This window comes from Sparus aurata, chromosome 10 (assembly GCF_900880675.1).
Source record: "Sparus aurata chromosome 10, fSpaAur1.1, whole genome shotgun sequence".
Lineage (NCBI taxonomy): Eukaryota > Metazoa > Chordata > Actinopteri > Spariformes > Sparidae > Sparus > Sparus aurata.
Window position 1 is genome coordinate 7,375,929 of NC_044196.1, and position 25,809 is coordinate 7,401,737.

Here is a 25,809-nt window from a genome sequence, read left to right on the forward strand (position 1 = left end):
ACTTTTCTCAACCAGCTAGAACGATGTTTTGTTACATGCAAGGGTTTAAAATTAAAAGGGAGTAGGAGAAAAAGTGGACAATCAATAATTCACCTTCATGAGAATGTGTTGTAACCAACATCTGTGAAGCATTAATTCTGCTTCAACTATACAGATGTCTTGTTATAATGTTATATAATCTACATAAAATGTGCAGAATGCTTTTTGCATCATTGCTTTTTATGTCTAAGAGTCATTTTTGCTCTTTAGCTATTAACTGTGAAAAAGAATTCTAAATAGTGCATCTGTAAGCAAGATAATTGTGAACACAAAGCAAAGATCTTTTATTGGACCCAGAGAGGAAATTCATGATACACGATGGAATAAAATATAACACAGTATAAACTGTAATAAAGTATGAAATAGTTGCACAATATTCTCAGGATTTGTTTTATATCTGTAGTTTATTAGTATTCTCCTGGATCGTATAATATCATAATATTTTACCATTCAGTACTTTGCAATTTTATTTTGTTTGCTATTCTAATAGATACCAGATAATGTGCTTATACTGAGTATGTTATACAAACCCCAATTCCAATGAAGTCAGGATGTTGGGGTAAACATGAATAAAAACAGAATACAATGATTTCCAAATCCTTTTCAACTTTTTTTTGCAAATATTCCCTCATTTTGAATTTGATGCCTGCAACATGTTCTGAAAGAGGTGGGACTGTGTTACATCACCTTTCCTTTAAACAACACTCAAGCGTTTGGGAACTGAAGACAGTAAGTGTTGTAGGTGGAATTTTTCCCATTGCATGGTAGAATTTTAACTTGCGCTTGTGGTTGTGACGAACTGTGTTACCTGACAGCGGTTTTCCGAAGTGTTCCTGAGCCCACGTGGTAATATCCTTGACAGATTGATGTCAGTTTTTCATGCAGTGCCGCCTGAGGGATCAAAGGTCACAGGCATCAATGTTGTTTTTTGGCCTTGCTGCTTAGATTCAGAGATTTCTCCAGATTCTCTGAATCTTTTCAAGACATTATGGACTGTAGATGATGAAATCCCTCAATTTCTTGCAATTTTACATTGAGAAAAGTTGTTCTTGAACTGTAACACTATTTACTCAAGTAGTTGTTCACAAAGTGGTGAACCTCCCCCCATCCTTGCTTTGAACAACTAGCCTTTCGGGGATGCTCCTTTTCTACCCAATCATGACACTCACCTGTATCCAATTAACCGGTTCACCTGTGGAATGTTCTAAACAGGTGTTTTTTGAGTACTCCTCAACTTTCCCAGTCTTTTATTGCCCCTGTCCCAACGTTTTTTGGAACGTGTTGCTGGCATCAAATTCAAAATGAGTGAAAAAAACTATAACGTTTATCAGATCAAATATAGAATATCTTGTCTTGGTAGTGTAATTCAACTGAATATAAGTTCAAAAGTATTTGCAAATCATTGTAATCTTTTTTATTTGTTATGTTTTACACAATGTCCCAAATTAAATGGAACTGGGGTTTGTGAGTACGTATGTGCAGTATGCACTCATACTACGCATCAGTGTGTTTATATAGGCTAAAAATAATAATAATAAAAAATTAAATAATAACAATGGCGCCCTACCCTGTATATAGGTGTACTACTGCTATTATTAACTACTGCATTTCACTTTATACACACCTAGCATTGATATATTTGCTGTGTGCTTGTACATAATAGTACAGAATGAATAATACAAATGTAAAGATATCAATATACTGATATCCCAGCAGTTGTGAGACTGAGACCTTCAAAAACAGTTTTAAAGTCTCAAGTTTATTTCATCTGCAGTCAGTCACAACTTGGTGAACAAACTGAGCTCATAAACTGTTCTTTTCCCTGAAAGATGTCATAAATGTGCTGCTTGCTTGTTGATACCTAAAAAAGTTTCCCTTTTTTTTTACAGTCCATTCAGAGGAAAATAACCATCTCCATGATCCACTTAACCCAAATAGTAAGTTGAACTTGCTTCATAATACAGCTCAAGATCACCATGGTGAGATGAAGACTGTGCAGCCACTGATTTTTATAGTACATAGTAACTACAACACTGGATTCTAAAACACAGCAACCAGCGTCTTGTGTTGTGAGTATTTTGTTGTAGACAATCCAACAGCTCGATGTAATCAAAATATTTTGTTTCTGTTTGTCTTCAACAGTGTTGCAGTGCACAAATATAACCATTAATGGAAAAGATGGTGACACAGTGATTCTCTCATGTTCAAAAAAGAACAAGATGGATATCAGCCTTGAAGAAGTTGAGTGGTCGACTAAGGATCCAACTACAGGGAAAACGATTGTCCATCTGTATTTTCAGGGTGAAGATTACCTTCACAAACAGAGTGACGAATTCAAAAACCGAACATCTCTTTTCAAGAAAGAACTGTCCTCAGGGAACTGTTCTCTAATTCTGCGAGTAACCACATCTGATAGTGGTTCATACTACTGCTGTGTTGGAGGGCGTCTCTGCTGTACTGTAACCCTCAAAGGTACATACTAATAATATTTTATCATGGGGTTTGTAACCAAATGTAAACAAGATGCTTCACAGGTAATAAACAGCTTACTTACGTTTGTTTGATGCAGTGATGTGACATTAAATCAGATGTCTAGATGATGTACGCACAAATTGTGTTTGACTATCATTTCATTGTTAATTACAATCACCTGCAGTCAGTCACAACTTGGAGAACAAACTGAGCTCATAAAATTGTTATTTTCCCTGAAACAGATGTAATAAATGTGCTGCTTGCTTGTTAAAACTTAAAAGAGTTTCTCTTTTTTAACAGTTCTTCCAAAAGGAGAAGACACCTCTCAGATGCATCAGGATGATCCTGTGTCTCCAGATAAACCAGACAGTAAGTTGAACTTGCTTCATAATTCAGCCTCCAGATCATCTTCACACCTTCAGTGAGGTGAACAGTGTGCAGCTGTTGCAGCCTCTGATTTTTATAGTACAGATGTTAAAGGAAGTGGAACGTACTCGTCATGGAGTTACCAGAGCTTCATTATTAAAATGACCCGACAACAACAACAGGGTCATATTTGGCAGCATTGTGTCAGTGGATCAGTTTGAAGTATTTCAGGAGGAGAAACAGTCAGTGAGCTGCTAGTTGATGAACTGGAGGAACAGTTGAACTGCAGTTTATGCAAACCAGCACACGTGCAGCACACCTGCAGCACACTTGCAGCACACCTGCAGCACACCTGCAGCACACCTGCAGCACACCTGCAGCACACCTGCAGCACACCTGCAGCACTGTTCACCTTAACGTGTACAGCTGTATGCTTGAAAAGTGTTGTTTGCTTTTGTTTCCCGTCCTCTCAGCAGAAACATGCAGCCTCCTGCAGCTGTGAACAACTGGAATATATTATGTACATGGATGGACAAAGAAATATAAATTAGAAATCTGAGGCAAATCGCTAAAACTAACATCTCTCCTACATTCTTTCAGATGGCGGTGGTGTTGCTGCTGGTGCTGTCATTGGTGGTCTTGTTGTTGTTGCTGCTCTCATCATTTTGGTGGTCTACTTTTGCCGTAAGCGTCATAAGCAACGTAAGTCAAACATCACCAAACTTTATCATTATTGACACATTTCCTGTTAAACAGACACTCAAGTTGTAAAGTTGCTTCACTCAGTCTGTTGTTGGTTTAAATGTTGCTGCTCCTCTGAGCTCAGTCAGTATCACTGACAGTTAACATCCTCTGTCAGTCAGTGTGACACTTGTAGTCTGACTTTCATACAGGAGGTCAGAGTTGATGTCCTGTCACAGACCAACTACTGATGTAGGTTTGTAATTGAAATCTTCTATTTAAAATAAAATGAAATGAACACTTTGTCATCATCACTTTCTCAAAATTAACCTTTGATGTCTCATGCTGCTCTTGTAAACATGAGCATAAACTCGACCAAATGAAGCATCACATGTTTTTAAGTTATCACTGTGAAATATGTTTACTTAGTAATAGTGATGTGATGGAGGAGAAATAATACTGACTATAAGGTGGACACAAGATGATAACTGGGGTAGAAAATGAGGAAGAACTAACTTGGCGACCAAACTGAGATCATTAAACTGTTCTCTTCTTGATGTGGTGATAAATGTGCTGCATGCTTTTTGAATACTTACAAAGTTTATCTCTCTCTCTCTCTTTTTTTTTTTTTTACAGGCTGCTCACAAAGAAATTCCAACAACCCTCAAATCTATCAGGGCGTTCCGGTTCAGGATCAGCAAAGCACCTCAGAATGAAGGTAAGCCAAAATCTGAGGTCATGTAGGAGCTTTAATATCACCAGATGATAACTGGGGGAGAAAATGTGATTCTGCTGCACAAAGTTTAATAGAATCCAACAGATTGTTGTTTTCTCACCAGTGCAGAAAATATAAAAGAACAATACAAAAAAACAATAAAAGCCACAAAAAAGTTATAGTAGTGATTCTTCAGTACAAAGGAAGAAGAACCATCAGACAGAACTGCAGACTGATGACTTACAGTTTATCAAGATGGACGACTGACAGCTCATCAAAGTGAATCCAGCACATCATGATCGCCTCCTGGTGGCTGAATGTGATGTAGCTCATAAACACAACTCCTCCAAGTTAGCAGAAGAACTAACAAGTCAAAGCACATGTCAGATACATTTTTACACAAGATGTTTTCTGATAATGAAGCTCGTTCTCATCTTGCTGGTGATATTTTGGCGTAATTTTTGTTCAGTGGAGGAAGTTATATATATTTTAATGACAGTCTGTTGTTCTGCTTGCATTTTCGCTTTTTGCTCTCATATTAAATGTCTCATATAGAAGATACTTAAAAGAGAGAGAGGAATGTTTTTGGTTACATTATCTATTTAGTGGAAGGACTAAAACTTCACAAATTTAATACACTGTCCAAAAAAAAAATAAAAGAAAGACAGAATTATAAAATTGCTGTTTGGATCAAAACTAGAAGATATTTGACCTTTTTAAGAAGACTGATAAAAAACACTCTGCTTTGAAATAGTGGGGATTCATTACCTGCATGTAAATCTGCTCTCACCTTGTCTTCTCACAGAGAAAAATCCACTGGACCAAAACCCAAGAGAAGAACAGATCCCACTGAATGTGGTTGTGGACCAGGGCAACTGAACAGGAACATCCATTGTTCCACCAAGAATTGAAGTAAAACACTCCAGTGAAAAATTTACAAAAGCTCAGAAAAGAGAATGTCCAAAGATTTTGTCAACAGCAGGTGTTCTCTCTCAGGTTTATCTCGCTATTAGCTTAGCTTAGTTAATCAGGCTGTAAGTGCCGCTGCTGCCTCTGAATGTTAAACACCAATGACGCCTCTGTCTGACTCTCCATGTAAAAGTATACTGACTCATGCATAGGGACATTTTGGCTACAAAGAAAATTGCTGAAGAGGCCAATTGAAGCCAGATTGTAGAAATTAAATGTGGGTGGCATCATCATACCTATCATACTATAATGACGCCTCAGAGACATTTAACTTCACTTCAGGACAATAGATCCACGTTATTACAAACATTATATGCAGCTATGTTATCTGTACTATTCAATAAGCACCTTTTAATAGCAGAGAATGTATATACGTATATATTTTATTTATAAAGGGTATATTGTGTGTAGGTGTGTGTAAACTGTTTTTTAAATGATTATTTTCTTACGTTTTGTGCACATGCACACTTTTAGTCTGGATCCTTTGAACTGTTTTATAATGCAGCTTTTTTAATAGAAGAGAATGTATATATATCTATATGTGTGATTTATTAAGGGTAAATTGTGTGTAAGTGTGTGTAAACTGATTATTATTTTTCTACTTTTTGTGCACATGCACACTTTAGGTCTGGATGCTACTCCCTGTTTTATAATGCAGCTTTATTATAATTAGTGTGTTCACTCAGGTCTGATGTTTTTAGGTCAAAGTCGAGCTGAGGTCATTAAAAACTCTGGTCTACTGTAGAGTCCACTGACCGAGTGTAACACAGTGTACACATTCCCATCACACACAAAATCCAGATCTTAGTGGATTTAAGTTTTAATGAGACCTCCAAGCTGGAGGAACCTCCAATGACACTTTATATAAGTGAGTGGGAGCGTTACAGTTTCCCTGTCAATTAGGTAAAAAATTTATGACAATTAGTGACAAACTGTGAAAATGTTGTTCAACAGAATCATCAGTGTGAAAATGTAAACTAAATGTGTCCATTAGTTGAACAAGATGGTGAGTTCTTCTCCCAACTGGCAGCTTCACACTTCAGATTTAGACTTTACAGAGCAGAAACCAACACTGAAGTGTTTCAGTGTTGATACATGAAATCAAATACTCCAACATCACGACACATAATCTGAGTTCACATGTGACAGTGATTCTACACACACTGACAAACTGCATCATCATTTACACAAATCTCCATTTTCTGAACATCATTCTGAAAACAAAAGTATTGATTATAATGTGCCTTAACATGTGAATCCATACATTGTTCCTGTTACGTATACGTTCATTCAGGGATTGTAACCTGAATGTAGACTGTTGCATATGTGACACTCACCAGGTCCTATTGAGTTTTGTTACGTTGCTTTTGTTAAGCTTTTGTTTTTACTGCTGTAGCTGTACATAAAAAAAGATGTTGAATGTGAAATAATTAAATTATGAATGGATACAAAAAACGGTTGTACATGAATTATTTTCTTTATAATTATTTATTTAATATTTTCAACTGCACTTTTCTCTGAGTTTTCTTTTAAAGATTATTATTATTATTATTATTATTATTATTATTATTATTATTATTATTATTACTGGTCTTAGACCTGAAACAGATCAAGATCTCCCCCTAGTGATTTGGTTAAAACACTGCATTTCTTTTTTCATTCAATCCTCAATCAAGTAAAAGTTCATATTGTAGCTTAAATATTAAAAGTAAACTGTTCCCTGACAGTGTTTAACCATCATATCTGATGTCTTTGGATTAATATTACAGCTGCATTAATGTGTATGTTGAACGTTTACATTTATTTCTGTTGCAAGTTGTTTTTTGGGTTTAATTTTTATTTTCATCCTGAGACAACACTGTGCTTATGGTCTGGTTAAGTTTATATAGAAATATAATGGCAAATTTAATGTTTGGGCTTGAACCACCAAGTTTTGTTGCCACAAATATTATTAGATATGTTCCAGTGTCCTCTTCAAAAATATTCCCTTTTGTTGCATTATAAAACACAGCTGGTCAAGATGCTCTGATGTCTCTACGAATATATTTAGTTTTTGTGTCCCCATGTTTTGTCAAAGGTGTTCAGATTGTGTCTCTACATGCAGCACAGGGCCGGTGTTGGTGTTGGTGTTGGTGTTGGTGCTTGTGTTGTTGTTGGTGTTGGGGGTGGTGTTTGTGTTGGTGTGGAGGTGGAGTTTCTCAGAGAGGAAGTGCAGATCAGACTGTCGGTGTTAGTTTGTGGTGTGTCAGGATGGAGTTAACACCGTTCTGCTTGACGCTGTGTGAGTACAAACTCTGACATTTCTTCACTTTCTAAAGAAAATCTGCTGCCGTGCTGCTGACAGATATTTTCAGTGTCTGGATTTAAAGATCACTGCTTCCTTTGCTTATTTCCTGTTTTTGATGTATTGTTTGTTTTCGTCTCTTCATTGATCAATTCTCGCCTCTCGTCCTGTTTTTCACTTTTTGTTTCATCATTTATTTCTTCCTTTCTTATTTGACTCTCTTTACTTTACGTTGTTTATTTCTTTCTGCCACCTTATGTTCATCTGCCTTTTGACCTTTTATTTGTCACGTTGGTGTTTGCTGCGTTCTGTCTTCGTACTTCCCCTCCTCCCTCCACTTCCTTGCAGTTTGTCTCCAGATGAACCCCGACGAGTCTCAGTTCTACAGGTACGACAACATCATTTTGACCTGCCAGGATCACTGGAACACCACCGGCTGGACTGTGAGGAGGAAAACGCCTGAGGGTGGTGTCAGAACCTGCTCCTCCAGCTGGGGCTCCTTGTCCTCCAGCTCCAGCTGCAGCTGCATGGTCGGCAACATCTACCCAACCGACAGCGGGGTGTACTGGTGTGAGTCTGCAGACGGGAAGACCAGCAATGCCGTCAACATCACCATCACTGGTACTGCGCACAACACATGAAACAAGTGCTGATTTAATTTAGTGCATTTAATTTAATGTTAAAAATATATCCAGTGGTTTGCCGTTCATGTCTTGAACAGCGGTCTCTGAATGTGATTTGTCACATATATCAGTGTTGATATGATACAAAACATACACATTTGTTGCCTTCAGTACTGTACTTAAGTACATATCCAGAGGATTTGTACTTTACTTGAGTATTAGATTTCTTTGGTACTTATTACTCTTACTTGAATACATTTCCAAGACAAATATTTTTACTTTTACTCGAGTTAATTTCTAGGAAGGCTGAAAAGTAGTCGTTACTTTCAGGTCTGCTCTTTTTTTTTTTTCTAAAATACTATTGGACACAAGCTGTGTTTGTCAAAGAAGGAAACCTATCACAGTGCACGCTCTCCACTGGGATCTACGTAAAAGCGGAAATACGTCATCCCTCCCCATAAGGATACCACCAAAGTAGCCACGCTCTCCACTGCGTTTGTCAACACAAAACCGCGACAATGGCTGCATCAGATGTAGTTTTTTGTAAAGCAGTGATTCTCAACCAGTGGTCTGGGGACAACATTGGTCTTTGAGGGGGTTCCAGTTCCCAACTTAGCTAAATGATAGAGAGTTAGTTGGACGGTGCAGGTTCATTTGGTTACAGTTTTAATGATTGTTAATAAACATCTGCAGCATCTGCTGTCCTCCTGTGATCCCATTCATTGTATTTGTTTTTATAGGTGTTTCTGCAGGCTTTATATAACATTGTGGTTCTAAAAGCAAGCACATCAGTGCAGGTGGTTTCAAAGAGTTAATTCTCAGAAACAAGAGTTAAAAGGTCCTTAAATTCATTTAGAAAAAATTATAGTAATTCATTGATGTGAAAAATAAGACATTTACTCTTACTCTTACTTTTACTTTCACTTAAAGTAAATTTAAAAGCATGTACTTTTGGATACTTAAGTACCTTTAAAAGCAAGTACTTTTTTACTCTTACTCGAGTAACATGTCGACTGAGCTACTTTTACTTGTAACGGAGTAAATTTTGACCAGTAGTATTTGTACTCTTACTCAAGTACTGGAGTCGAGTACTCTGTCCATCTCTGGCTGCCTTCCTAGTCTGCAGAAACGTTCAAACATTTTAAAATGAGTTTCTTCGTCTTCTCCAGATCGCCTTGTGCTCTGTCCTTGCCTTAGGACGCCTTCTACTGGTGTGATTGAAGACCAGCAACTACCTGCTGTCAACTACCTTTACAGGATAGTGAGTACTCTTTGAATGGAGTTTAAAATGAACATCATTGATGAAAGCAAAAAAACTGTTGGATATTCACAATATTTAATGACTCCTGTAGAAAAATCCTTGTACACACTATACTTAACAGCCTTTGTCGCTCTTCCTTATGAAAAAGAATGAAAAGTCACGTCCATGTTGGCCAGATCAAGAATCTACAGATTAAATTTAGGACAATTTCACCACCTGCCCTGATAATTGGCCAGAATCAGTGTCAGTCTGGAGGAATATGATGATGGATGCATGACGAACGCTGAGGAAAATTAAATTGACATCTATAGAGTCAAAGTCACTCCCCTTCCAGTTTCCCTTACTTCACAGAAACTTTGTCTGGTAGTGAATGAAGAGAGACAACTGTTCAAAAACTGCATGGTGCACCTTTAAGTTTCTTATCTGTCCACACCCCTTTCACACAAAGTGACACGGTTATTTGAGACAGTGCTATCAAAGAGAAAGTGAATGTAATATTGTAAATATTAACAAGGCACACTGATGTCATCAAATCCACCATGTCACCACATTTCCATGCTCATCACAAGTAAGATGGCGTTGTCAACACTCGTCGTGTCGTTGTTCTTCCTCGCCGTGGCGAGCGTCTCCGGTAAGATTTAGCCTCAGAAATCTGTCTTTCTATCTATCTTTTCTATCTTTTTTGGCATCTGCTGAGTTAAAAAAATAAGAAAAGAAAAGAAAAAGAAACACACCTCGTCTAAATGTTAACTAAGTTTTTACTGTAGCCTCTTAAATCTGAGTGGATTTGTTTTTCTTAGGGGGAACAACAATAAATATAGTGGTATTCAGTATAAGTATAATGATAGTGGGCTTTAAATGCTGTTCTTCCTGTTTAGAGGATCTCATAAAACTCCTCAATGAGGAACCGGCTCAGCTGGAATTTTCCATTGATGTGGGTTTAAACAAGTAAGATAATAAAGAGATTTGGAGGAAGTGATTATCAATTTGATACATGTACCTACAAAAGTAACTTAGAAGTGAGTTATCAGAAGTGAAACATCATGCTACACAGAGAGTTGTCTGTTGCGTTCCCTCCGGAGCATTTAGCTAAGCTAAATAACACGACCTGCTTCTGACCTGTTCTAAACTGGCTCTGAGTCGGTGATGTGTTTTATTTGCCAACATTTATGCCCCTATGGTGTGGTTGAAAACACCAGCTTCAGGCATAATGGACAAACACTGTAGTGACAATAAGCAGTGCTTATTTATTATTATGAGCACTATTGTCATTATGGTTGAGAGTGTATTCAGGGACACAGTAATAATAGTTATTTTGGTTCAAATTTTTATGTTTTTTCCAGATTTCAGTGTGTCCAGTAAGACACACTGCAAGAGTGAACTTGATTGTTATGCAGCTGCATCAGTGTGTTCAGTAACACAGTGTGTAGTTGTGCAAACTTGCCAACACCATTTAAATGTAATTGATTTGGCTGGATTTGTTAGTATGTGATGTGATGTATTAAAACTACGTGTATCGTACACAGCAACTAGTATTTCAGCTGTTTTTACATCTTCAGTGGAATATCGCAATATGTATTGTATCGCAATGTATCTTGATATAATCGACTATGACCCATTGTTACGGCCTCACAACGGCTCAAAAGGACAAATACCCAGCACGCATTGAGGTTTTCCCAACCATTTTGGAACAACAGAGCAAATAGGGGGTGAGGAGAGAAGCCTTGGTAGAGAGGAAGGAGGCGCTACCTGAAACACAGAACATACCAGGCACATGTAACACCCCCAACCTAAAATAGTGAATGATAAAAGACTGAAAAAACCTAATACCCAGCACATTAACTTCTGTTTTGTGTTGTGCATTTACAAACACCAGAGGATTGTGATCACTGTAAATCACAATGGGGCACTAGCACTGCCGACATAAAGCTCATTTCCTGTGCAAATATTCACAACATGAATCTGCCTCCCTGGTCAGGTTGCATTCTTTAGGCAAATCAGACACAGAGAAAAACTCCACCAGTACTTTTTAACAGTTGTTGCCATGATCTTACACGTGGGATGGCTTCAGGAAACACAAAGCTGTTTTAAACACATGCTGATCAACAAAAAACTGTGTTCCCTGCCAGCAAGCTTACAATCACACTGTCTTGCAGAAAGTAACAGGTGGACATCAGGGACAGATTTAGTCACTGGGGCCCTCCACGTCCTCGTACTGCACTGACAAAAGTTTTATTCTCACCTCAACACAAGGTTTTCAATGCGGGCAGCAGCAAGTAGGTTCAGCCTGGATATTGTTATATCTTGTGTTACTACTTAGTTGAGCTAGAGCAGGGGTCACCAACACGGTGCCCACGGGCACCAGGTGGCCCCCAAGGACCACTAGAGTCGCCCTCAGGCCTGTTCTAAAAATGAAAATTAAATATTGATATTATCTGTTTCCCACCTTGTTAAGTCATTGTTGATAATTATTGTGAGAAATAATTAGCATTTAATTAATCAGTGTCTTCACATAGATGAGTATCATTAATCATTAATAATCATATAAGACTAAAGGCAAACTGAGTAAATGTGTTATTTCAGAAGAGTGTATCAAACTGGTGGCCCTTCGTATGACTCAGTACCCATGAAGTAGCTCTCAGTTTCCAAAAGGTTGGTGACCCCTGAGCTAGATAGTCCTTAGAAGAGATGGAATTCCAACACTACTAGAACGGCTTTAAGCGTCATTTTGACCGCTAGATATTAAACTCTATAATCTCTCATGTAAATACTGTAGTTTCTGGGCTTTCTTCATCAACGATGTCGGTGTGTAGTATGTTAATAAATGATTCTGCGGAGGCCAGGCTGGTGGAATGTTAGAGCAATCTTTATTCAAAACAGATCTCAATGCCAGCGTCCGTCCAGGCACAACTGCCACCTGGGTTTCTCATATTTATGACAAAGTTCTGCCCAATGCTTTGCCCTCTGTTCTAACAGAAATCCTATCACCTTCGATATCTGAAATCTGAAAAATACCACACCCTTCTTCACTTGTGCGGGCCTTTTTAAAGTCTAATCACTGCATCGTCCCACTTCTTCTAATTGGTCACTTTGGTGGATTGAGGGTCCATCTATCCAATTGTAGAAGGAGAAGTTAGTCTGCCTCCTCCTGTACATTATCTAATGTTTTTTTAACAGGGACGATACATGCAGCATTGCCACAGAGAATGGGAAAATGTGATGCACATAAGACGTCTAGCTTCAGCTAATTTGCAGTCTCTATCTTCCGCTGAGGTCACTTTTTGGAACTCACAGCCTAAAATGCTTATATGGCAATGTATACCTTAAGTCAGCTCTGAACAACTAGTATGGGAGATATATTCAGTTTTATCTCTCCATATGAGCCTGTCCTCCAGCTAACCTTTAGTCACACACACAGAGAGCTGTTTAATCACTCCGGGGCCCCTAGATATGTAAACATCACATCTGTCATCTCTCTAACCTCACAGTAAGGAAAAACAACTATCACTATTAAAGATTAGCTCTGAATGTGTAAATGTGCAGACACCTCAAAACCCAATTGAGTGATGAATGCATTCATTGTGTCATGATATTATTTTTTTTAAAACGAAATAATACCAAAATGTAAGTTTAATTATACATTTATCAATATTCATATCATCGCACATAGTAAACCGTAATTATTGCATATGTTTATACAAGATTTTGATAGAGAAAACTCAGAACAAGAAAATGAACAATTAAAAGTAACTTATTTGATCATGAAACATTTTATTTTAACACTTAATATGAATAATAATAATTGAAAAAGCTGGAAACGAGCTGATCTAAAACAAACAAAGAGCCGTTATGATCACTAGTCACACTAGCCGTTTTTAAACAGCCTCTCCGCATTATCTCCGGAGCGGTGGTTCGCCAGTTCTCCGCCGATGGTAATTCACACAGAGCGAAGCATCTCCGCCTTCAGGTGTGTAATTCACAAGTTTATGAGTTTGGGGGCCCCTGGTGGACATTTCCTAACTTTCACTTATGTCTACTGCCAAAGAAGCCAGACAGACAGGATCAGCCATGAAAGTGACAGTCAATTCCACCTCTCCCTCATCATTAAGATCTTAACCAGGGTCTGTAATTACTTCACTATAAATGTTTAATGACTTCCTGCAAGTTGGAGCCCCACCACACAGCACACCCCTCAAACATCCTGAGTCTGCTACATACAGTAAATGTATGATAATATCAAAATCCCTACTATCGAGTTATAACGTGTTATTGTTAAAATGTTGACTGATATCTGGTCTGTTGATTGATTATCTGTAATTTAATATTGATTTGGTTTTTCTAAAGTCCAGTATTTCTGAAATGTTATATATGGTAATGATCAAGTGGCTTCTCGCTCTCATACATACGTTAGTTCCCCCGGACGTCACTTCCACATGTGACCAATCCGTGTGAAAGTACAGAAATTACAGCGAGACGACACAGCAACATACACTAAGTTAGCCACAGATGATGATGACAGGTAAAGTTAAGCCGCTGCTCTGCATCACGTTCTCCACGTGTCTGATGGTCGCATCTGGAGACTCAGGTGAGCGGAATCAAACTGTTATAACCGGATATTTCTCTGTAGCTGATGCGTAATACAGACTCCCTCTGTCACCGTGCTGTCTGTTAGACAGCTGGCTCCGTGTCTTAAGTTGAATTTCCAGCATTTAAGGCGAACAAAAAAAGGGGGAATGAACAGTAACTGTTTTTGGTGACCTGGAGGGTCTGAGAGCCGACCGACGACCAACGAAGAAGTTAGAACAAAAAGATTTCGAGTTACTTTCGGTTTTGAGCTCCGTTATCTGGAGTGAGGATAAAATAATGTGATCGTGCGGCTCTTCTAGACTTTCCAAGTGTTATCGGACCCAGTTACTTAAATTATCAACCATTTCTCGGAGACTGTAACGCTCAAAAAGAATTGATTTTGTTTTATAGACGCTTCTTTCACAATGTTAGTTAATGGGAAAAGTCTTTGTGACGATGTTATTACCAGTGTTGGGAATAATAACAATAACGGGGAATCTAACTAATTACTGTTTCCATCGTTACAACGCCGTTACCGTTACCGACTATTAAATGTGGCGCGTTACAAACTGAGGCTGCTGTCACCGACTCGGCTCTCAGCCACCGGTTTTATTTTCCTCCGGTGAGGGAGGATGGAGGGGCGGGACAACCAGTGGCAATGTCCGGTGTACACACAAACCACACACGCACTCAGCAGCCTCACACACACTGAAACTAGCAGAGGGGAACTGCAGAAATGAAGAGTCCGGAGGGGAAGTGAATGTGTTCAGAGTGGAAGTACAGACACTACTTTAACCTCCTTTGTCCACGTCCGTTGTAAGCAACTCTGATCTAATGAATCATCTCTCAACGGCACACGCTTCTACAAAACTAACACTGGACAAAACTCTGTTGCTGTCCATATCCATACTTGTTTATTTAATCAGTCAAAAAATAATGATAATAATAATAATAATAGCATAGTTTATTGATAGGAAGACACGCGGATAAGGAAAGTAATACAGAAAGCTTTGGGTCATGTGGTCATCGCCCCGTGCAATCCTGAGTTACAGGGTGCAGTCAGACACTAACTCAGGGATGATATTGATGTGACCACTGTATAACTATACTTGTTGTGGATCCTTGATAATGAGCGTATTTATTTATCCTCCTAAAATCATTGAAACTCATTTAAGTCGGCTATAACTTCATTTATAGGTTAAAACGGTGTAAATTCACATGTCACGTTACAAAATATTATATAACAGCAGCAGCAGCATAAACAACAACGACAATAAAAGTATACCACCAAAACTCATCTCATGATTGTTAATTTAAAGACAAGTTGTAGCGTATGACAGAATGACAGCCTACTTCTCAATACAACATATCCTCGCAGTTCTGCTGTGGACTGCAGTAACACACCGGTGGGCGTTCCCGTCGGGGTCAGTCGTTTTCTGGCACAACACCTGTCCGTCATGCAGGAAGACAATCTTCTAAATACATATGTACAGTGGCTGTTCTAGACCAGTTTTAATAGGGGGGCCAGGTTGGGGCCGGCTTTTGTTAGGGGGCACATACAACCGAGAAAAAAGGATAAATCCCTCATTCAGACAAAGCAGTGTTTACAATTTCAACAATTTTGATTGGGTAGTAAACTGCTGAGATACTTTATTTCTCATCACTGCAAGAAATCTGTCATTGTATTATTAATGCAGACTCCCTGTCAGGGGGGCCACAGGGGGGTCCAGACTCAGAGTTACGGGGGCACTGGCCCCTGTTGGCCCCCCCCCCCCCCCCCAGAACCGCCCCTGCATATGTAGATGCCAAGTATGCTAAAATCGCTAAAAGCTCAAAAGGGGGAAGAAATAACGCAATAGCTTTTCCAGGTATAGTGGAGTAATTCTGTTACTAACTCAGTTACTTTTTGGGAGAAGTAACTAGTAACTATAACTAACAACTTTTTTTAAATAACGTGCCCAACACTGGTTATGACACAGTTTGGCCCCCAGGAGAACCAGGTGCTCCTCCTGGTGGTTTGACTGCTACCTGGCACACAAAACTGCAAAAGCAAGCTACATTATGAAAGTATCCAACTTACACCAGTGTTCACACATCATGTAACAACATGTCATATTTTAATGTAAAGCATCATCATTTTTTTCATAAGGTACATGTTTATATTGACAGTTTTAAATGCCACTCAGGACGACATACACAGGTTCCTCAGGTTACTGGTTTCATTTCACTGATAAGTTGACAAGTTCTGTTTCAGTATTCATGATTCTAGAACAGTTTTTGTGTAAAGCTAAGAAGAAGTTACTGGAGGCTAAATGTGCTTTTGTTTTACTACAAACACTGGATTCTAAAACACAGCGACCAGCGTCTTGTGTTGTGAGTATTTTGTTGTAGACGATCCAACGGCCTCGATGCAATCATAATATTTTGTTTCTGTTTGTCTTCAACAGTGTTGCAGTGCACAAATAGAACCATTGAAGTAAAAGCTGGTGACACAGTGATTCTCCCATGTTTACAAAAGGACAAGACGGATATCAGCCTTGAAGAAGTTGAGTGGACATTTAAGGATCCAACTACAGGGGAACATAAAAATGTCCATACATATTTTCAGGGTAAAGATATCCTTCAGCTACAGAGTGACGACTTCAAAGACCGAACATCTCTTTTCAAGGAGGAACTGTCCTCAGGGAACTGTTCTCTAAGACTGCTAGTAACCACATCTCACAGTGGCAGATACCACAGCTGTGTTGGAGGGATTCTCTGCTGTACTGTCAGACTCAAAGGTACGTACTAAAACTATTTCAGGGTGTCCGCGGGGTTGTAAAAGGTATTAAAAGGTAGTAAATGAAATTAGTAAAAATTAAGGCCATTAAAGAGTATGAAAAAGTAATAAACGTCATCTAACGATGTGTTCAATTTTCAAACCACTATCCACCTATGAGTTTTTTTCCATTGGTGGCAGGTGCAGGCCTAAATCGCGTGAATTGATTTATATAAATTACATGTGCGAGTAGGACCTGAGAGGTATCGATGATTTGACGTCAGACAGTGTGCGACGCGGTTATTTGCGGCTCCAGACTGCGTCGTGGCATTTTGCGACCGGTAGTGGGGAACCAGAGCGAATCAAAGAATCTGGAATCTAGAGTGACAGGTGGCGGGCCAATGTGTGTTGGCAAGTTACTAAAGCCTGGTTTATGCTTCTGCGTCGCGGCGACGGCGTAGCTACGTCGTCGACCCTACGCCGTCATTGAGCATTTGAAGTTCTGCGTCGAGGGAACGCGTTGTTCTGCAATTCACCGCCAAGCGGCTAGGGGGGTGTGGCTGTGTCTTTGTTTGGTTTCGGGGGGTTCATATCGGATTCCTTGGTTTTCTTCCGGTCACACAGTAAACAATGGCAACTGATGGAGCGGGTGTTTTTGGAGATGGAGCTCGTGGATATTGAACAACAAATGCTTGTTATACTGTTGACCGGAAAAGCAACTGCCGGAAATGATGTTCTGAGCAGACCAATCACAGTCCTTGCCATCTTGATGCGTCTACGTGATGCTTAGTCAGGATTTTTTGGAGGCGCACGTCAGGCTACGGCGTCGGGTCCGCGTAGGGGTCTGCGTCGACAACGTAGCTACGCCGTCGCCGCGACGCAGAAGCATAAATCAGGCTTAATGTGTGGAGGGGGAGGGTCCGAAAGTTGTTCCGAGCGCAGAAGGAGAAGGTTTCACTTTAAGTGAACAATGTCGAAACGAGCTCCATGATTCCACCTATGTGTCCGCTGCGTGTCGGAGCTGAGCTGCTTTTTCACTTTAGATGATGTCTTCACTTCCACCAGGTCCGCTGATAAGCAGGACTTCTATTTCGGTGGATGCCGAAGCACAACGCAGCAATTCGGCTGAATTTAGCACTGAGCAGACAGAAGTCACTCACTGAAACAACAATATAACATCCAGTTACTTTTCAAAATAAAACACTCCATGTTGACACCAGCACACAAATCTAAAAAAAGAGACAAACACAAGCTCTTCTTGTAATCTTTCAGTCAGAAACACATACCTTTAACTGCGACACTGCAAAACTGGATCGAAGCAGTAACGCACCGGACACGTGGTGGAATCTCTGGGTTATTTAGTGTGCCAGAGTCAAATCCTAACTCAGAGGATGAGTCCAAGTCTGAAGACAGGGGTGTGGCGAAAACGGGCAGAAAATAATGTTTTTGTGAAGAATGAGTGCGCAAATTTGACTGGTGAAGGTCTCAGAGAGACAAATTCCATGAACCGCAGATTTTGCAGTCGATACCCTCAACATGTGGGGAACATGAAATCTGCAGGTCATGCTGCACTACACAGTTAAAACACAGCACACTGGTCAAACACAGTGCTAGTTTAAGGGATAAAATATGCCGTCACCTGTACTCCGATGAAAATGCAACTCCACTGTTAGTTGCATTTAGAAGACAAGAGGCTCATAATCAGTGCGCTGAGGAAGCTGAATTAATATTGTGTTGGTATTAAGAAATATTGTGAAGGTATTAAAAGGTATTAAATTCAACTTAAGAATTCCTGTATATACCCTGTATTTTATCATGAGGTTTGTAACCAAATGTACACACAATGCTTCACAGGTACTAAACAGCTTTCTTACAGTTGTTTGATGCAGTGATGTGACATTAAATCAGATGTCTAGATGATGTGCGCACAATTTGTGTTTTACTAGCATTTCATTGTTATTTACCGTCACCTTATCTGAAGGCAGTCACAACTTGGAGAACAAACTGAGCTCATAAAAATGTTCTTTTCCATGAAACAGATGTGATAAATGTGCTGCTTGCTTGTTAAAACTTAAAAGACTTTCTCTTTTTTAACAGTTCTTCCAAAAGGAAAGAACAACACCTCTCAGATGCATCAGGATGTAACTGAGTCTCCAGATAAACCACTCAGTAAGTTGAACTTGCTTCATAATTCAGCTCCAGATCATCTTCACACCTTCAGTGAGGTGAACAGTGTGCAGCTGTTGCAGCCTCTGATTTTTATAGTACAGATGTTAAAGGAAGTGGAACGTACTCGTCATGGAGTTACCAGAGCTTCATTATTAAAATGGCCCGACAACAACAACAGGGTCATATGTTTTTGGCCTTTTTATGGCTTCATTAACCGTGCAGCTGAAGATATGACAGGAAACAGGGAGAGAGAGAGGCGGAGTGACACGCAGCAAAGGGACCCGGGCCGGGAGTCGAATCCGGGTCGCTGCAGAGCCTCGGCATATGGGATGCGCGCTCTACCCACTGAGCTAAACGCTGCCCCAACAGGGTCATATTTGGCACCATTGTGTCAGTGGATCAGTTTGAAGTATTGCAGGAGGAGAAACAGTCAGTGAGCTGGTAGTTGATGAACTGGAGGAACAGCTGAACTGCAGTTTATGAAAACCAGCGCACCTGCAGCTCCTGCAGCACACCTGCAGCACACCTGCAGCACACCTGCAGCACTGTTCACCTTAACATGTGCAGCGGTACACTTGAAAAGTGTTGTACACTTTTGTTTCCCTTCCTCTCAGCAGAAGCATGCAGCCTCCTGCAGCTGTGAACAACTGGAATAAATTATGTACATGGATGGACAGAAAAATATAAATAAGAAATCTGAGGCAAATCACTGACACTAACATCTCTCCTACATTCCTTCAGATGGCACAGACGGACAGAAGAGTATTATTGGTGTTGTTGTCGGTGGTGTTGTTGGTGTTGTTGCTCTCATCATCATCATCACTTTGGCCTACCGTTATCGTGAGCAGCTTAAGAATTGTAAGTCAAACATCTCTCAATTTTATCATTATTGACACATTTCCTGTTAAACAGACACTCAAGTTGTAAAGTTGCTTCACTCGGTCTGTTGTTGGTTTAAATGTTGCTGCTCCTCTGAGCTCAGTCAGTATCACTGACAGTTAACATCCTCTGTCAGTCAGTGTGACTCTTTTAGTGACGTAGGACGAAACATTATAGAAATAAAGTGTGAGGGTCAGTTTGTTTTCTGACTTTCGTCAGGGTTCTTACGGGAGCCTGAAATACTTGAAAGTACTTGAATTTCAATGGTGTGTTTTCAAGGTCTGAAAAGTGCTTGGATTTTAGTTTAAGTGCTTGAAAGTGCTTGACATTATAACTCTGTGTCTTGGCAAAAGTGGGATCAGACTGGATAGTTTGCTTAGTACAAGGAGAAATAAAATCAGTGTGTGTGTGTCATCACACATGCAGCCTGGTAACAATAGAGAAGGACGGCTGAGGAGAAGGTGAATTTGATGCAATTTGGACTGATGACAAGTTCAATATTATTAAACTTTGATGAGTAAGCGAAAGGCTTAAAAGTTTATGTCAAAAAAGTAAATTACAGGCTGCTCTCAGATCTCTCCTTGTCTTGGTGCAAGTGTACCTGAAGAACGCCAAGTAGCTTCCCTTTTTTTGGATAAAACTTTGTGTTCTTCTTTAATTTCTTAAGTTTTTGCTATTATGAAACATCATGTTAGATGTTTACAGCATAATACAATGTACATAATTGTGTGAAAAAGTGAAAAAAATATGTGTTTTACCCCATCGATAAGTACTGGAACATTTTTGAAAATGACCCTTAAAAGTGCTTGAAAAGTGCTTGAATTTGACCTTGAAAAATGTGTCAAACCCTGTTTCATACAGGAGGTCAGAGTTGATGTCCTGTCACAGACCAACTACTGATGTAGGTTTTTAATTCAAATCTTCACTTATAAATACAATAAAGTGGACACTTTGTCATCATCACCTTCATAACATGAACCCTTGATGCCTCATGCTGCTCTTGTGAACATGAACATAAACTTGACCAAATGAAGCCATCACATGTTTTTAAGTTATCATGTGAAATATGTTTACTTAGTAATAGTGAGCTGGAAGGAAGTTTGAGGTGATGGAGGAGAAATAATACTGACTATAAGGTGGACACAAGATGATAACTGGGGTAGAAAATGAGGAAGAACTAACCTGGAGACCAAACTGAGTTCATTAAACTGTTCTCTTCTTGAAATGGTGATAAATGTGCTGCATGCTGTTTGAATACTTAAAAAGTTTCTCTCTTTTTTATTTTTTTTTTTTAACAGACTGCTCAGGAAAGGAGCCCAAAAACCAACAAATCTATCAGGGAGTTCCGGTCCAGGATCAGCAACAACCTGAAGATGAAGGTAACTCAACATCTGAGGTCATGTAGGAGCTTTAATATCACCAGATGATAACTGGGGTACAAAATGTGATTCTGCTGCACAAAGTTTAATAGAATCCAACAGATTGTTGTTTTCTCACCAGAGCAGAACAAAATAGAACAATAAAAACGATAAAAGGCACAACAAAGTTATAGTAGTGATTCTTCAGTACAAAGGAAGAAGAACCATCAGACAGAACTGCAGACTGATGACTTCCAGTTTATCAAGATGGACGACTGACAGCTCATCAAAGTGAATCCAGCACATCATGATCGCCTCCTGGTGGCTGAATGTGATGTAGCTCATAAACACAACTCCTCCATGTTAGTAGAGGAACTAACAAGTTTGTAGTCTGACTTTCATCAGGGTTCATACGGGTGCCTGAAATCCTTGAAAGTGCTTGAATTTCAATGTTGTGTTTTCAAGGTCTGAAAAGTGCTTGGATTTTAGTTTAAGTGCTTGAAAGTGCTTGACATTATAACTCTGTGTCTTGGCAAAAGTGGGATCAGACTGGATAGTTTGCTTAGTACAAGGAGAAATAAAATCAGTGTGTGTGTGTCATCACACATGCAGCCTGGTAGCAATAGAGAAGGACGGCTGAGGAGAAGGTGAATTTGATGCAATTTGGACTGATGACACGTTCAATATTATTAAACTTTGATGAGTAAGCGAAAGGCTTAAAAGTTTATGTCAAAAAAGTAAATTACAGGGTGCTCTCAGGTCTCTCCTTGTCTCGGTGCAAGTGTACCTGAAGAACACCAAGTGGCTTCCATTTTTTTGGATAAAACTTTGCGTTCTCCTTTAATTTCTAAAGTTTTTGCTATCATGAAACATCATTTTAGATATTTACAGTATAATTCAATGTACATAATTGTGATAAAAAGTGAAAAAAATATGTGTTTTACCCCATCGATAAGGTACTGGACATTTTTGAAAATGACCCTTAAAAGTGCTTGAATTTGACCTTGAAAAATGTGTACGAACCCTGTTTCATGCAGGAGGTCAGAGTTGATGTCCTGTCACAGACCAACTACTGATGTAGGTTTTTAATTAAAATCTTCACTTAAAATACAATAAAGTGAACACTTTGTTATCATCACCTTCATAAAATTAACATTTAATGCCTCATGCTGCTCTTGTAAACATGAACATAAACTCGACCAAATGAAGCCGTCACATGTTTTTAAGTTATCACTGTGAAATATGTTAACTTAGTAATAGTGAGCTGAGAGGAAGTTTGAGGTGATGGAGGAGAAATAATACTGACTATAAGGTGGAAACAAGATGATAACTGGGGTAGAAAACTGGGTTTTTTTTTTAAACACAGTCTGGTCAGGAATGAAGCCCAACAACCCACCAATCTATCTATTTACAAAGTTTTCTCTCTATTTTTTTACAGGCTGCTCACAAAGAAATTCCAACAATTCTCAAAACGATGAGGACGTTCCGCTCAAGGATCTACCACCTCAAGATGAAGGTAGCCTAAAATCTGAGGTCATGTAGGAGCTTTAATATCACCAGATGATAACTGGGGTAGAAAATGAGAAAGAACTAACTTGGCGACCAAACTGAGCTCATTAAATTGTTCTTGATATGGTGATAAATGTGCTGAATGCTGTTTGAATACTTACAAAGTTTCTCTCCTTTTTTTCTTTTTTTTAAAACACAGTCTGGTCAGGAATGAAGCCCAACAACCCACCAATCTATCTATTTACAAAGTTTTCTCTCTATTTTTTTTACAGGCTGCTCACAAAGAAATTCCAACAATTCTCAAAACGATGAGGACGTTCCGCTCAAGGATCTACCACCTCAAGATGAAGGTAACCTAAAATCTGAGGTCATGTAGGAGCTTTAATATCACCAGATGATAACTGGGGTAGAAAATGAGAAAGAACTAACTTGGCGACCAAACTGAGCTCATTAAATTGTTCTTGATATGGTGATAAATGTGCTGAATGCTGTTTGAATACTTACAAAGTTTCTCTCCTTTTTTTTTTTTTTTTTAAACACAGTCTGGTCAGGAATGAAGCCCAACAACCCACCAATCTATCTATTTACAAAGTTTTCTCTCTATTTTTTTTACAGGCTGCTCACAAAGAAATTCCAACAATTCTCAAAACGATGAGGACGTTCCGCTCAAGGATCTACCACCTCAAGATGAAGGTAACCTAAAATCTGAGGTCATGTAGGAGCTTTAATATCACCAGATGATAACTGGGGTAGAAAACGAGAAAGAACTAACTTGGCGACCAAACTGAGCTCATTAAATTGTTCTTGATATGGTGATAAATGTGCTGAATGCTGTTTGAATACTTACAAAGTTTCTCTCCTTTTTTTTTTTTTTTTTTAAACACAGTCTGGTCAGGAATGAAGCCCAACAACCCACCAATCTATCTATTTACAAAGTTTTCTCTCTATTTTTTTTACAGGCTGCTCACAAAGAAATTCCAACAATTCTCAAAACGATGAGGACGTTCCGCTCAAGGATCTACCACCTCAAGATGAAGGTAACCTAAAATCTGAGGTCATGTAGGAGCTTTAATATCACCAGATGATAACTGGGGTAGAAAATGAGAAAGAACTAACTTGGCGACCAAACTGAGCTCATTAAATTGTTCTTGATATGGTGATAAATGTGCTGAATGCTGTTTGAATACTTACAAAGTTTCTCTCCTTTTTTTTTTTTTTTTTTTAAACACAGTCTGGTCAGGAATGAAGCCCAACAACCCACCAATCTATCTATTTACAAAGTTTTCTCTCTATTTTTTTTACAGGCTGCACACAAAGAAATTCCAACAATTCTCAAAACGATGAGGACGTTCCGCTCAAGGATCTACCACCTCAAGATGAAGGTAACCTAAAATCTGAGGTCATGTAGGAGCTTTAATATCACCAGATGATAACTGGGGTAGAAAACGAGAAAGAACTAACTTGGCGACCAAACTGAGCTCATTAAATTGTTCTTGATATGGTGATAAATGTGCTGAATGCTGTTTGAATACTTACAAAGTTTCTCTCCTTTTTTTTTTTTTTTTTAAACACAGTCTGGTCAGGAATGAAGCCCAACAACCCACCAATCTATCTATTTACAAAGTTTCTCTCTATTTTTTTTACAGGCTGCTCACAAAGAAATTCCAACAATTCTCAAAACGATGAGGACGTTCCGCTCAAGGATCTACCACCTCAAGATGAAGGTAACCTAAAATCTGAGGTCATGTAGGAGCTTTAATATCACCAGATGATAACTGGGGTAGAAAAACGAGAAAGAACTAACTTGGCGACCAAACTGAGCTCATTAAATTGTTCTTGATATGGTGATAAATGTGCTGAATGCTGTTGAATACTTACAAAGTTTCTCTCCTTTTTTTTTTTTTTTTTTTAAACACAGTCTGGTCAGGAATGAAGCCCAACAACCCACCAATCTATCTATTTACAAAGTTTTCTCTCTATTTTTTTTACAGGCTGCTCACAAAGAAATTCCAACAATTCTCAAAACGATGAGGACGTTCCGCTCAAGGATCTACCACCTCAAGATGAAGGTAACCTAAAATCTGAGGTCATGTAGGAGCTTTAATATCACCAGATGATAACTGGGGTAGAAAATGAGAAAGAACTAACTTGGCGACCAAACTGAGCTCATTAAATTGTTCTTGATATGGTGATAAATGTGCTGAATGCTGTTTGAATACTTACAAAGTTTCTCTCCTTTTTTTTTTTTTTTTTTAAACACAGTCTGGTCAGGAATGAAGCACAACAACCCACCAATCTATCTATTTACAAAGTTTTCTCTCTATTTTTTTTACAGGCTGCACACAAAGAAATTCCAACAATTCTCAAAACGATGAGGACGTTCCGCTCAAGGATCTACCACCTCAAGATGAAGGTAACCTAAAATCTGAGGTCATGTAGGAGCTTTAATATCACCAGATGATAACTGGGGTAGAAAATGAGAAAGAACTAACTTGGCGACCAAACTGAGCTCATTAAATTGTTCTTGATATGGTGATAAATGTGCTGAATGCTGTTTGAATACTTACAAAGTTTCTCTCCTTTTTTTTTTTTTTTTTTAAACACAGTCTGGTCAGGAATGAAGCCCAACAACCCACCAATCTATCTATTTACAAAGTTTTTCTCTCTATTTTTTTTACAGGGTGCTCACAAAGAAATTCCAACAATTCTCAAAACGATGAGGACGTTCCGCTCAAGGATCTACCACCTCAAGATGAAGGTAACCTAAAATCTGAGGTCATGTAGGAGCTTTAATATCACCAGATGATAACTGGGGTAGAAAATGAGAAAGAACTAACTTGGCGACCAAACTGAGCTCATTAAATTGTTCTTGATATGGTGATAAATGTGCTGAATGCTGTTTGAATACTTACAAAGTTTCTCTCCTTTTTTTTTTTTTTTTTTTTAAACACAGTCTGGTCAGGAATGAAGCCCAACAACCCACCAATCTATCTATTTACAAAGTTTTCTCTCTATTTTTTTTACAGGCTGCACACAAAGAAATTCCAACAATTCTCAAAACGATGAGGACGTTCCGCCTCAAGGATCTACCACCTCAAGATGAAGGTAACCTAAAATCTGAGGTCATGTAGGAGCTTTAATATCACCAGATGATAACTGG

General features: G+C 38.9%; 1 protein-coding gene across 1 annotated transcript; it reads left to right on the plus strand.

Moving 5' to 3' along the window:
• The first annotated feature begins 19,717 nt into the window (after positions 1-19,717).
• Positions 19,718-25,416, plus strand: LOC115589328 (uncharacterized). Its single transcript, XM_030430172.1, has 10 exons — positions 19,718-19,761; positions 22,579-22,656; positions 22,922-22,999; positions 23,265-23,342; positions 23,609-23,686; positions 23,954-24,031; positions 24,296-24,373; positions 24,641-24,718; positions 24,985-25,062; positions 25,330-25,416. The coding sequence occupies exons 2-10, from the start codon at positions 22,615-22,617 to the stop codon at positions 25,414-25,416; spliced, it is 675 nt and encodes a 224-aa protein (XP_030286032.1). The 5' UTR covers positions 19,718-19,761; positions 22,579-22,614.
• The last annotated feature ends 393 nt before the right edge of the window (positions 25,417-25,809 follow it).

What these genes read in the sequence shown, in the direction of transcription:
- LOC115589328 (XM_030430172.1), top strand. Translation starts at nt 22,615, where the DNA reads ATGAGGACGTTCCGCTCAAGGATCTACCACCTCAAGATGAAG. An exon ending in TCTACCACCTCAAGATGAAG is followed by an intron (nt 22,657 to 22,921) that starts GTAGCCTAAAAT and finishes TTTTTTTTACAG; the next exon opens with GCTGCTCACAAAGAAATTCC. An exon ending in TCTACCACCTCAAGATGAAG is followed by an intron (nt 23,343 to 23,608) that starts GTAACCTAAAAT and finishes TTTTTTTTACAG; the next exon opens with GCTGCTCACAAAGAAATTCC.